The sequence below is a fragment of the Oncorhynchus keta genome, chromosome 35, assembly GCF_023373465.1.
Source record: "Oncorhynchus keta strain PuntledgeMale-10-30-2019 chromosome 35, Oket_V2, whole genome shotgun sequence".
NCBI classification, from domain to species: domain Eukaryota; kingdom Metazoa; phylum Chordata; class Actinopteri; order Salmoniformes; family Salmonidae; genus Oncorhynchus; species Oncorhynchus keta.
In genome coordinates, this window is record NC_068455.1 from 76,645,162 (window position 1) to 76,660,161 (window position 15,000).

General features: G+C 47.1%; 1 protein-coding gene across 1 annotated transcript in view; it reads right to left on the bottom strand.

Annotated features, from left to right (window-relative positions):
• The window catches only part of LOC118379634 (pyruvate carboxylase, mitochondrial-like), a 596,907-nt gene that overhangs the window by 99,086 nt on the left and 482,821 nt on the right, over positions 1-15,000 (bottom strand). Inside the window, exons 16-17 of the mRNA XM_052497803.1 lie at positions 14,360-14,459; positions 2,044-2,200 (exon numbers count right to left, since the gene is read on the bottom strand). Coding sequence (XP_052353763.1) covers positions 2,044-2,200; positions 14,360-14,459 — 257 coding nt within the window. The remainder of the gene's footprint in view (positions 1-2,043; positions 2,201-14,359; positions 14,460-15,000) is intronic.

A 15,000-nucleotide genomic window follows, 5' to 3' on the forward strand; every position in this document is an offset into this window, starting at 1 on the left:
TAACACAGTCACGTCCAACACTACAGACAGAACTACACCAGTAGTTGGCTAACACAGTCACGTCCAACACTACAGACAGAACAACACCAGTAGTTGGCTAACACAGTCACGTCAACACTACAGACAGAACAACACCAGTAGTTGGCTAACACAGTCACGTCCAACACTACAGACAGAACAACACCAGTAGTTGGCTAACACAGTCACGTCCAACACTACAGACAGAACAACACCAGTAGTTGGCTAACACAGTCACGTCCAACACTACAGACAGAACTACACCAGTAGTTGGCTAACACAGTCACGTCCAACACTACAGACAGAACAACACCAGTAGTTGGCTAACACAGTCACGTCCAACACTACAGACAGAACAACACCAGTAGTTGGCTAACACAGTCACGTCCAACACTACAGACAGAACAACACCAGTAGTTGGCTAACACAGTCACGTCCAACACTACAGACAGAACAACACCAGTAGTTGGCTAACACAGTCACGTCCAACACTACAGACAGAACAACACCAGTAGTTGGCTAACACAGTCACGTCCAACACTACAGACAGAACTACACCAGTAGTTGGCTAACACAGTCACGTCCAACACTACAGACAGAACAACACCAGTAGTTGGCTAACACAGTCACGTCCAACACTACAGACAGAACAACACCAGTAGTTGGCTAACACAGTCACGTCCAACACTACAGACAGAACTACACCAGTAGTTGGCTAACACAGTCACGTCCAACACTACAGACAGAACAACACCAGTAGTTGGCTAACACAGTCACGTCCAACACTACAGACAGAACAACACCAGTAGTTGGCTAACACAGTCACGTCCAACACTACAGACAGAACAACACCAGGAGTTGGCTAACACAGTCACGTCCAACACTACAGACAGAACAACACCAGTAGTTGGCTAACACAGTCACGTCCAACACTACAGACAGAACAACACCAGTAGTTGGCTAACACAGTCACGTCCAACACTACAGACAGAACAACACCAGTAGTTGGCTAACACAGTCACGTCCAACACTACAGACAGAACAACACCAGTAGTTGGCTAACACAGTCACGTCCAACACTACAGACAGAACAACACCAGTAGTTGGCTAACACAGTCACGGCCAACACTACAGACAGAACAACACCAGTAGTTGGCTAACACAGTCACGTCCAACACTACAGACAGAACAACACCAGTAGTTGGCTAACACAGTCACGGCCAACACTACAGACAGAACAACACCAGTAGTTGGCTAACACAGTCACGGCCAACACTACAGACAGAACAACACCAGTAGTTGGCTAACACAGTCACGTCCAACACTACAGACAGAACAACACCAGTAGTTGGCTAACACAGTCACGGCCAACACTACAGACAGAACAACACCAGTAGTTGGCTAACGCTTTTTAATAAAAAGAGTATGATCTATCTTATTATTATGTGTCGTTGGGAATGAGCTCTCAAGGTTGTCGTGTTGGTCCTTTATTAAAAGACAACTGGAAACTCAGGGGGAAAAAAACAAGGTCAAATCATGACATCAGAGTTGTAGAAAGATGTTTCTGACTTGGAATGACATTTTGGATGACAGTTCAAAACATTTTAAAGTTTGAGGTTAAAAATAGAAAGACTGTAAAATCACCAGGAATTCAGATAAAAATATGTTTAATTTAGGTGTTGCCAAGTATTCAGACAAAAATAAATAGTCATCAGAATGTGATCAAGGTATGAAAATTTGTTTCAAATGTAATCTCTTTTTTTGGGGTTTAGTTGTGGTCAATTTGCCTGCTTACAAATGATTATAATCATGTTCCGGCCCCCTGAACATCCGCTGAGACAAAAATCAGCCTGTGGTTGAATATAGTTCCCTTCCCATGCCTTACAGCATTAGGGAAAGGGGAAGGGGGGTACCTAGTCAGTTGTACAACCGAATGCATTCAACTGAAATGTGTCTTTCCGTATTTAACCCAAACCCCTCTGAATCAGAGTTTGATTGTGTGTGTGTGTGTGTGTGTCCTCTCACTTGAACACTGCGTTATCAGGGTAGTTAGTGTATCCCACAGCGTTAGCTCCTCTCAGTAACATCTGAAAGGGAACGTTGGGGACTAAGGTCCTCAGCTCCTGGAGTCTCTTCCAGGGACACTCGTACAGGAAACGCATGGCTACGTCAAATGTAGCTCCTACACACACACACACACACACACACACACACACACACACACACACACACACACACACACACACACACACACACACACACACACACACACACACACACACACACACACACACACACACACACACACACACACACACACACACACACACACACACACACACACACACACACACACACACACACACAGAGAGAGAGAGGGAGAGAGTTTCAGTTACACCATCTCCACAGTCTACAGTGAAGCCATGCAGATAGCGCTGGGCAGGATAATTTAATCCATGTCATCAGAAAGCCATCAGAGGGTCAGAGAGGGTCAGAGAGCCAGAGAGGGTCAGAGAGGGTCAGAGAGGGCCAGAGAGGGTCAGAGAGGGCCAGAGAGGGTCAGAGAGGGTCAGAGAGGGTCAGAGGGGGTCAGAGAGGGTCAGAGAGGGTCAGAGAGGGCCAGAGAGGGCCAGAGAGGGTCAGAGGGTCAGAGAGGGTCAGAGAGGGTCAGAGGGTCAGAGAGACCCAGAGAGGGTCAGAGGGACAGAGAGGGGCAGAGAGGGCCAGAGAGGGTCAGAGAAGGTCAGAGAGCCAGAGAGGGTCAGAGAGAGCCAGAGAGGGTCAGAGGGACAGAGAGGGTCAGAGAGGGCCAGAGAGGGTCAGAGAGGGTCAGAGAGGGTCAGAGAGGGTCAGAGAGCCAGAGAGCCAGAGAGTGTCAGAGAGGGTCAGAGGGACAGAGAGGGTCAGAGAGGGCCAGAGAGGGTCAGAGAGGGTCAGAGAGGGTCAGAGAGGGTCAGAGAGCCAGAGAGCCAGAGAGTGTCAGAGAGGGTCAGAGAGGGCCAGAGAGGGTCAGAGAGGGTCAGAGAGCCAGAGAGGGTCAGAGGGTCAGAGGGACAGAGGGCCAGAGAGGGCCAGAGAGGGTCAGAGAGGGTCAGAGAGGGCCAGAGAGGGTCAGAGAGGGTCAGAGAGGGTCAGAGAGCCAGAGAGTGTCAGAGAGGGTCAGAGGGTCAGAGAGAGCCAGAGAGAGACAGAGAGGGCCAGAGAGGGCCAGAGAGGGTCAGAGAGGGTCAGAGAGGGTCAGAGAGCCAGAGAGGGTCAGATAGGGTCAGAGAGGGTCAGAGAGGGCCAGAGAGGGTCAGAGAGGGTCAGAGATACGGGACGGATCCCAAAATGGCACCCTATTCCCTTTCTAGTGCACTTCTTTTAACCAGGGTCCATAGAGCTCTAGTGCACTTCTTTTAACCAGGGTCCATAGGGCTCTAGTGCACTTCTTTTAACCAGGGTCCATAGAGCTCTAGTGCACTTCTTTTAACCAGGGTCCATAGAGCTCTCGTGCACTTCTTTTAACCATGTAAGAAGAAGGGTGTAATTTGGAGTATTGAAAGAGATTAATTAGTATAAGTATTGAAGGAGATTAATTAGTATAAGTATTGAAGGAGATTAATTAGTATAAGTATTGAAGGAGATTAATAAGTATAAGTATTGTAGACAGTAGAAAGTAGGGCTCTGGTTTGAGTACTAACTCTACAGGGAGATAAAACATGAGTTGTATTTAGTTTTCACTGTTTTCTCTGGTCAAATATAAGCTGTCGTGGAGAGAAAGACAGAAATAGGGAGAAAGAGAGAGAGAGAGAAAGAAAAGAGAGAGAAAAGAGAGAGAAAGATGTGAGGAGAAAGAGAGAGATGGGGAAAAAGGGAGATAGAGAGAGATGGAGGAAAAGGGAGAGAGTGAAAAGAAAGGGAGATAGAGAGAGAAAAGAGAGGGAGATAGAGAGAGAAAAGAGAGGGAGATAGAGAGAGAAAAGAGAGGGAGATAGAGAGAGAAAAGAGAGGGAGATAGAGAGAGAAAAGAGAGAGATGGAGGAAAAGCGAGATAAAGAGAGAAAAGAGAGGGAGATAGAGAGATAAAAGAGCGGGAGATAGAGAGAGAAAAGAGAGAGAACAGAGAGGGATGGAGGAAAAGCGAGATCGAGAGAGAAAAGCGAGAGATGGAGGAAAAGCGAGATAGAGAGAGAGACAGAAAGGCTTTTAAGAGGCCTTTGAAACTCCCTCAGAGGTCATTAGAATACTATAATATATGTAATATTATATAATACAGTATTAGAAGTGTTTGTTTCAAAAAAGCCTTTGACTCAATTTAGCATGAGGGTCTGCTATACAAACTGTTGGAAAGTGGTGTTGGGGGTAAAACATACAACATTATAAAATCCATGTACACAAACAACATGGGCAAAAAACACACATTTCTTTCCACAGGGCCGTGGGGCAGGGAAACAACTTCACCCTCTTCAACATATATATATGAACTGGTGAGGGCACTAGACAAGTCTGCAGTACCGGGCCTCACCCTCTTCAACATATATATACGAACTGGTGAGGCACTAGACAAGTCTGCAGTACCGGGCCTCACCCTCTTCAACATATATATACGAACTGGTGAGGCACTAGACAAGTCTGCAGTACCGGGCCTCACCCTCTTCAACATATATATATGAACTGGTGAGGGCACTAGACAAGTCTGCAGTACCGGGCCTCACCCTCTTCAACATATATATACGAACTGGTGAGGCACTAGACAAGTCTGCAGTACCGGGCCTCACCCTCTTCAACATATATATACGAACTGGTGAGGGCACTAGACAAGTCTGCAGTACCGGGCCTCACCCTCTTCAACATATATATACGAACTGGTGAGGCACTAGACAAGTCTGCAGTACCGGGCCTCACCCTCTTCAACATATATATATATATACGAACTGGTGAGGCACTAGACAAGTCTGCAGTACCGGGCCTCGCCCTCTTCAACATATATATATATATACGAACTGGTGAGGCACTAGACAAGTCTGCAGTACCGGGCCTCACCCTCTTCAACATATATATATATATACGAACTGGTGAGGCACTAGACAAGTCTGCAGTACCGGGCCTCACCCTCTTCAACATATATATATGAACTGGTGAGGCACTAGACAAGTCTGCAGTACCGGGCCTCGCCCTCTTCAACATATATATACGAACTGGTGAGGGCACTAGACAAGTCTGCAGTACCGGGCCTCACCCTCTTCAACATATATATACGAACTGGTGAGGCACTAGACAAGTCTGCAGTACCGGGCCTCACCCTCTTCAACATATATATACGAACTGGTGAGGCACTAGACAAGTCTGCAGTACCGGGCCTCACCCTCTTCAACATATATATACGAACTGGTGAGGGCACTAGACAAGTCTGCAGTACCGGGCCTCACCCTCTTCAACATATATATACGAACTGGTGAGGGCACTAGACAAGTCTGCAGTACCGGGCCCCACCCTCTTCAACATATATATATATATATACGAACTGGTGAGGGCACTAGACAAGTCTGCAGTACCGGGCCCCACCCTCTTCAACATATATATATATATATATATATATACGAACTGGTGAGGGCACTAGACAAGTCTGCAGTACCGGGCCTCACCCTCTTCAACATATATATATATATACGAACTGGTGAGGCACTAGACAAGTCTGCAGTACCGGGCCTCACCCTCTTCAACATATATATGAACTGGTGAGGCACTAGACAAGTCTGCAGTACCGGGCCTCGCCCTCTTCAACATATATATACGAACTGGTGAGGCACTAGACAAGTCTGCAGTACCGGGCCTCACCCTCTTCAACATATATATACGAACTGGTGAGGCACTAGACAAGTCTGCAGTACCGGGCCTCGCCCTCTTCAACATATATATATGAACTGGTGAGGGCACTAGACAAGTCTGCAGTACCGGGCCTCACCCTCTTCAACATATATATATGAACTGGTGAGGCACTAGACAAGTCTGCAGTACCGGGCCTCACCCTCTTCAACATATATATACGAACTGGTGAGGCACTAGACAAGTCTGCAGTACCGGGCCTCACCCTCTTCAACATATATATATGAACTGGTGAGGGCACTAGACAAGTCTGCAGTACCGGGCCTCACCCTCTTCAACATATATATACGAACTGGTGAGGCACTAGACAAGTCTGCAGTACCGGGCCTCACCCTCTTCAACATATATATATATATACGAACTGGTGAGGCACTAGACAAGTCTGCAGTACCGGGCCTCACCCTCTTCAACATATATATATGAACTGGTGAGGCACTAGACAAGTCTGCAGTACCGGGCCTCACCCTCTTCAACATATATATACGAACTGGTGAGGCACTAGACAAGTCTGCAGTACCGGGCCTCACCCTCTTCAACATATATATATATATATATATGAACTGGTGAGGCACTAGACAAGTCTGCAGTACCGGGCCTCACCCTCTTCAACATATATATATGAACTGGTGAGGCACTAGACAAGTCTGCAGTACCGGGCCTCACCCTCTTCAACATATATATACGAACTGGTGAGGCACTAGACAAGTCTGCAGTACCGGGCCTCACCCTCTTCAACATATATATATGAACTGGTGAGGCACTAGACAAGTCTGCAGTACCGGGCCTCACCCTCTTCAACATATATATACGAACTGGTGAGCCACTAGACAAGTCTGCAGTACCGGGCCCCACCCTCTTCAACATATATATACGAATTGGCGCGGGCACTAGACAAATCTGCAGTACTGGGCCTCACCCTACTAGAATCTGAAGTCAAATGTCTGCTGTTTGCTGATGATCTGGTGCTTCTGACCCCAACCAAGGAGGGCCTACAGCAGCACCTAGATCTTATGCACAGATTCTGTCAGACCTGGTCCCTGACAGTAAATCTCAGTAAGACCAAAATAATGGTGTTCCAAAAAAGGTCCAGTTGCCAGGACCACAAATACAAATTCCATCTAGACACCGTTGCCTTAGAGCACACAAAATACTATACATACCTCGGCCTAAACATCAGTGCCACAGGTAACTTCCACAAAGCTGTGAACGATCTGAGAGACAAGGCAAGAAGGGCCTTCTATGCCATCAAAAGGAACATAACATTTGACATACCAATTAGGATCTGGCTAAAAATACTTGAATCAGTCATAGAGCCCATTGCCCTTTATGTTTGTGAGGTCTGGGGTCCACTCACCAAACAAGAATTCCCCAAATGGGACAAACACAAAAATTGAGACTCTGCATGTATAATTTTGCAAAAATATCCTCCGTGCACAACATAAAACACCAAATAATGCAGAGCAGAATTAGGCCGATACCCACTAATGATCAAAATCCGGAAAAGAGCCGTTAAATTCTACAACCACCTAAAAGGAAGCGATTCCCAAACCTTCCACAACAAAGCCATCACCTACAGAGAGATGAACCTGGAGAAGAGTCCCCTAAGCAAGCTGGTCCTGGGGTTCTGTTCATAAACACAAACAGACCCCACAGAGCCCCAGGACAGCAGCACAATTAGACCCAACCAAATCATGAGAAAACAAAAAGATAATTACTTGACACATTGGAAAGAATTAACAAAAAAACTGAGCAAACTAGAATGCTATTTGGCCCTACACAGAGAGTACACAGCGGCAGAATACCTGACCACTGTGACTGACCCAAACTTAAGGAAAGCTTTGACTATGTACAGACTCAGTGAGCATAGCCTTGCTATTGAGAAAGGCCGCCGTAGGCAGACATGGCTTTCAAGAGAAGACAGGTTATGTGCACACTGCCCACAAAATGAGGTGGAAACTGAGCTGCACTTCCTAACCTCCTGTCCAACGTATGACCATATTGGAGAGATATATTTCCCCTCAGATTACACAGACCCACAAAGAATTCGAAAACAAATCCAATTTTGATAAACTCCCATATCTACTGGGTGAAATTCCACAGTGTTCCATCACAGCAGCAAGATTTGTGACCTGTTGCCACAAGAAAAGGGCAACCAGTGAAGAACAAACATTGTTGTAAATACAACCCATATTTATGTTTATTTATTTTCCCTTGTGTATTTGAACTATTTGCACATAATATAACATTTTGGAACTTTTGTTAATTTTCATTGTTTATTTAATTTTTGTTCATTATCTAGTTCCCTTGCTTGTGCAATATATATGTACATATATAGAGAGAGATAGAGAGAGAGACAGATAGAGAGAGACTTAGAGATGTTATTTGCCAGTACCCCATTTAATCATAAACAGATAAATGTTATTAGCCAGTACCCCATTTACTCATAAACAGATAAATGTTATTAACCAGTACCCCATTTACTCATAAACAGATAAATGTTATTAGCCAGTATCCCATTTACTCATAAACAGATAAATGTTAATAGCCAGTACCCCATTTACTCATAAACAGATAAATGTTATTAGCCAGTACCCCATTTACTCGTAAACAGATAAATGTTATTAGCCAGTACCCCATTTACTCATAAACAGATAAATGTTAATAGCCAGTACCCCATTTACTCATAAACAGATAAATGTTATTAGCCAGTACCCCATTTACTCATAAATATATCAATGTTATTAGCCAGTACCCCATTTACTCATAAACATATCAATGTTAATAGCCAGTACCCCATTTACTCATAAATATATCAATGTTATTAGCCAGTACCCCATTTACTCATAAACATATCAATGTTATTAACCAGTTTGTAAACTCAGTCCTCAGTCTCGCTGCCAACATCCCCTCCGGCATGCAGACCTCAGCTATGACCTTCCTCAGTAGGCGAGATGATCGGATTCCCGCTCGTTCTCCCAGCTCCTCCAACGTTCTGCTCCTGCTCCACATCAGATGACCCAGCTTGGTACACCCCACGCCTAACAGGCATGAACGTAGTCTGGCTGAACCCAGAGCACGGGACTGGATGGCAGTGTTATGAAAAAGAGGCTCTTCAAAAAGCCACATCCCTGGTGGCGTGCCGGCCTTACGGGACAAGTTGAAAACTCTCCTGCATAAAAGACTCATCAAATTGGGTCAGGCCAGACAAATCACCCCCCTCCAGCTTTAAAAGGAAAAGGTGCTTGTCTAAGCTCAAACAGCCCGCTCTCCTCATCAGTGTGTAGGCTGTGTCGACCCAGCTAGAACCGTCACTGTACAACAGTCTCTGGGCTGCTTGAAGCTGGAAAGCCATGATCCTGGAGGAAATGTCCACCAGGCCTTGTCCTCGTGCAATGGCAGACACAGTGCTTTAATCCAATCTGGTCCAGACCAGAAGAAATTAGAAATTAACAAGGGTCCTGTGAAGCTCTTGTATCTGACCCCTCTGTGGCTGTAAAATCATTAGTCTGTGTCACAGGGTAGAGGCAGCTAGATGATTGGCACCCTTCCCCTTTAAGACAGCTGTTGTAGCACCAATTTCCACCTTGACAATCTGACACACACCTTCTCCACTGCACCCTTCCAGTTATACTTTTGAAAGACATCAGAGCCCCTGAAAAAAATTGAAGTCTTCATCCCGTCTCTGCCCCACTGAATCCCCCCTGGTAACCATGGAGCGGATCCTATCTAAAGCCCCCCTGGTAACCATGGAGCAGATCCTATCTGAAGCCCCCCTGGTAACCATGGAGTGGATCCTATCTGAATCCCCCTGGTAACCATGGAGCGGATCCTATCTGAATCCCCCCTGGTAACCATGGAGTGGATCCTATCTGAATCCCCCTGGTAACCTTGGAGTGGATCCTATCTGAATCCCCCTGGTAACCATGGAGCGGATCCTATCTGAACCCCCCGGTAACCATGGAGTGGATCCTATCTGAATCCCCCCTGGTAACCATGGAGTGGATCCTATCTGAATCCCCCCTGGTAACCATGGAGTGGATCCTATCTGAATCCCCCCTGGTAACCATGGAGTGGATCCTATCTGAATCCCCCCTGGTAACCATGGAGTGGATCCTATCTGAATCCCCCCTGGTAACCATGGAGAGGATCCTATCTGAATCCCCCCTGGTAACCATGGAGTGGATCCTATCTGAATCCCCCCTGGTAACCATGGAGTGGATCCTATCTGAATCCCCCCTGGTAACCATGGAGTGGATCCTATCTGAATCCCCCCTGGTAACCATGGAGTGGATCCTATCTGAATCCCCCCTGGTAACCATGGAGAGGATCCTATCTGAATCCCCCCTGGTAACCATGGAGTGGATCCTATCTGAATCCCCCCTGGTAACCATGGAGAGGATCCTATCTGAATCCCCCCTGGTAACCGTGGAGCAGATCCTATCTGAATCCCACCTGGTAACCATGGTGCGGATCCTATCTGAATCCAACCTGGTAACCATGGAGCAGATCCTATCTGAATCCCACCTGGTAACCATGGAGCAGATCCTATCTGAATCCCACCTGGTAACCATGGAGCAGATCCTATCTGAATCCCACCTGGTAACCATGGAGCAGATCCTATCTGAATCCCACCTGGTAACCATGGAGCAGATCCTATCTGAATCCCACCTGGTAACCATGGAGCAGATCCTATCTGAATCCCACCTGGTAACCATGGAGCAGATCCTATCTGAATCCCACCTGGTAACCATGGTGCGGATCCTATCTGAATCCCACCTGGTAACCATGGAGCAGATCCTATCTGAATCCCACCTGGTAACCATGGAGCAGATCCTATCTGAATCCCACCTGGTAACCATGGAGCAGATCCTATCTGAAGCCCCCCTGGTAACCGTGGAGTGTACCCCCCCAACAGCCTAAAAGTGCTTATAAAACTCAGATGGTAAACCATCGATGCCAGGGGCTCGGCCTGATGCGAGCTGTGTAACTGCTGTGGACAGCTTCCCGCAGGGTGAAGTCAGAGTCCAAGGCGACTCTCTGCTCAGGGCCCAACTTTGTAACAACTGTTTAGCACACAGAGACTCACAATGCTCCAGCAGTATACTGTTGACAAAACACACGTATTTGGGCTGTAGAAGTCAACCTCATTAGTCTCATCACTTCCCAACATCGTCTCAAGGACTCCAAGTTCCATCTAATAACTCTACATTTTTTCCCAAAACAACAAACTCTTTTCACAAAACATGACATCACGTAACAATTTAACGTAAACCTTCGTGGACAGGACAAGTGAATATCAACAGACACGTTATGATGATCAGAGAAACCCACAGGAGTGATGTCACACCTTCTAACCTACTACAGTAGTGATCAGATATATACACCCTGTCTAACCTTCCAACCCTACTACAGTAGTGATCAGATATATACACCCTGTCTAACCTTCCAACCCTACTACAGTAGTGATCAGATATATACAACCTGTCTAACCTTCCAACCCTACCACCTCTCTCTACATCAGCGGGCCCAGGCGTTACGAGGCCAACCTCTCTCTACGTCAGCGGGCCCAGGCGTTACGAGGCCCACCTCTCTCTACATCAGCGGGCCCAGGCGTTACGAGGCCCACCTCTCTCTACATCAGCGGGCCCAGGCGTTACGAGGCCAACCTCTCTCTACGTCAGCGGGCCCAGGCGTTACGAGGCCCACCTCTCTCTACATCAGCGGGCCCAGGCGTTACGAGGCCCACCTCTCTCTACATCAGCGGGCCCAGGCGTTACGAGGCCAACCTCTCTCTACGTCAGTGGGCCCAGGCGTTACGAGGCCAACCTCTCTCTACGTCAGTGGGCCCAGGCGTTACGAGGCCCACCTCTCTCTACGTCAGTGGGCCCAGGCGTTACGAGGCCCACCTCTCTCTACGTCAGTGGGCCCAGGCGTTACGAGGCCAACCTCTCTCTACATCAGCGGGCCCAGGCGTTACGAGGCCAACCTCTCTCTACGTCAGTGGGCGCAGGCGTTACGAGGCCAACCTCTCTCTACGTCAGTGGGCCCAGGCGTTACGAGGCCCACCTCTCTCTACATCAGCGGGCCCAGGCGTTACGAGGCCAACCTCTCTCTACGTCAGTGGGCCCAGGCGTTACGAGGCCCACCTCTCTCTACATCAGCGGGCCCAGGCGTTACGAGGCCCACCTCTCTCTACGTCAGTGGGCCCAGGCGTTACGAGGCCCACCTCTCTCTACGTCAGTGGGCCCAGGCGTTACGAGGCCAACCTCTCTCTACGTCGCTTAATAAGGCCAACATCACCATACTCAGAATACCGTTGACTACCTGTACTAGCATAAACCATATACAGTCTTTTATTATACTAGATTTTAAACGATGACTCTAAAGTCTGCTCCGGTGAGTCCAAAAACATAAACACCTGTCGCCGAAATAACATGACCTGTTTCAGAGCCCAGGTGTTTGAAACGACATTACCTGTTTCAGAGCCCAGGTGTTTGAAACGACATTACCTGTTTCAGAGCCCAGGTGTTTGAAACGACATTACCTGTTTCAGAGCCCAGGTGTTTGAAACGACATTACCTGTTTCAGAGCCCAGGTGTTTGAAACGACATTACCTGTTTCAGAGCCCATGTATTTGAAACGACATTACCTGTTTCAGAGCCCAGGTGTTTGAAACGACCTTACCTGTTTCAGAGCCCAGGTGTTTGAAACGACATTACCTGTTTCAGAGCCCATGTATTTGAAACGACATTACCTGTTTCAGAGCCCATGTATTTGAAACGACATTACCTGTTTCAGAGCCCAGGTGTTTGAAACGACCTTACCTGTTTCAGAGCCCAGGTGTTTGAAACGACATTACCTGTTTCAGAGCCCATGTATTTGAAACGACATTACCTGTTTCAGAGCCCAGGTGTTTGCAACCCAACGGGACAATCTTAATTGAACTTGCAAACTTCACCATCTGATCTACCAGACACTCTTCTTTAAGAAGTACACCAAGCTCAACCATACGATCAACAAGACTCTCTTCTTTAGGAAGTACACCATGCTCAACCATACGATCTACCAGACACTCTTCTTTAAGAAGTACACCATGCTCAACCATACGATCAACCAGACACTCTTCTTTAAGAAGTACACCATGCTCAACCATACGATCAACCAGACACTCTTCTTTAAGAAGTACACCATGCTCAACCATCCGATCAACCAGACACTCTTCTTTAGGAAGTACACCATGCTCAACCATACGATCTACCAGACACTCTTCTTTAAGAAGTACACCATGCTCAACCATCCGATCAACCAGACACTCTTCTTTAAGAAGTACACCATGCTCAACCATACGATCAACAAGACACTCTTCTTTAAGTACACCATGCTCAACCATACGATCTACCAGACACTCTCCTTTAAGAAGTACACCATGCTCAACCATCCGATCTACAAGACACTCTTCTTTAAGAAGTACACCATGCTCAACCATCCGATCTACAAGACACTCTTCTTTAAGAAGTACACCATGCTCAACCATCCGATCAACCAGACACTCTTCTTTAAGAAGTACACCATGCTCAACCATACGATCAACCAGACACTCTTCTTTAAGAAGTACACCATGCTCAACCAGACACTCTTCTTTAAGAAGTACACCATGCTCAACCAGACACTCTTCTTTAAGAAGTACACCATGCTCAACCATACGATCAATAAGAAAAACCACCACCACTTTATTCATCCGGGATGCATAAGCAACATTTTCATGTCCTACCTCCTCTCCTACGACGACCAGAAACTCCTTCACGGTGACAGTAGCTTCAGTAACTCAACTAAAGCTGTGCCGAAGTGACAGGGACGACGTCCCCATGTGGGCCGCCACCCCCGCCAAACTCAGGGTAACTTCGACACGAAAAACAATATACTTAATTCTACCACAACAAATAAATAAAAATAATGATAACCTTAATCATCATCATCATCATCATCATCATCATCATCATCATCATCATCATCATCATCAGCCAAAATGGAAACCACCAAGAAAAGGAAACAAGAGAAAACACAGGATATATAAATATAATATACTCCCAGCATGCACCTAACACTCCCAGCATGCACCTAACACTCCCAGCATGCACCTAACACTCCCAGCATGCATCTAACACTCTCAGCATGCAGAGAGAGACAGAGACAGGGAGAGAGACAGAGACAGAGAGAGAGAGAGAGAGAGAGAGAGAGAGAGAGAGAGAGAGAGAGAGAGAGAGAGAGACAGAGAGAGAGAGAGAGAGAGAGAGAGAGAGAGAGAGAGAGAGAGAGAGAGAGAGAGAGAGAGAGAGAGAGAGAGAGAGAGAGAGAGAGAGAGAGAGAGAGAGAGAGAGAGAGAGAGAGAGAGAGAGAGAGAGAGAGAGAGAGAGAGAGAGAGAGAGAGAGAGAGAGAGAACAGGTAGACAGAGACAGATAAAGACAGTCTCACCTCCCCAGTTCTCCAGGCTGAACAGGTTGTTGAAGTTATGTGATACGTAAGGTGCTATCTTCTTCAGGTCGTGAGTTCGCACCCTGGTGGCCAGGAGGGACTGTTGACCAGGAAGAAGAAGATTACAGTTGAAGAGGTGAACTGCCTTGCATCTACGGTGTCATCTCACTCTGCACGAAATGTTGGGATTTGAACCGACAACCCTCCGGTTGCTGGCCCACTGCTCTAACCATCTAGGCTACCTACAATCCAACTACCATCGGAGATCCATAGTGCAGCCCTGATACCTTCCACCGATGTCTGTGTGCGTATGTTTCTATGCGTCTGGGCCCAATCTTGGATTTACAGTGTTACCTAACAGGTGGGTGTCCATGAACAGTAGACCAGGGTGGGCTCTAACCTCTAACCTTTAACCTCTATGTTACCTAATAGGTGGGTGTCCATGAACAGTAGACCAGGGTGGGCTCTAACCTCTATGTTACCTACCTGGTGGGCGTCCCTGAAGGTGGTGTCCATGAACAGTAGACCAGGGTGGGCTCTAACCTCTAACCTCTAACCGTTAACCTCTATGTTACCTAATAGGTGGGTGTCCATGAACAGTAGACCAGGGTGGGCTCTAACCTCTATGTTACCTACCTGGT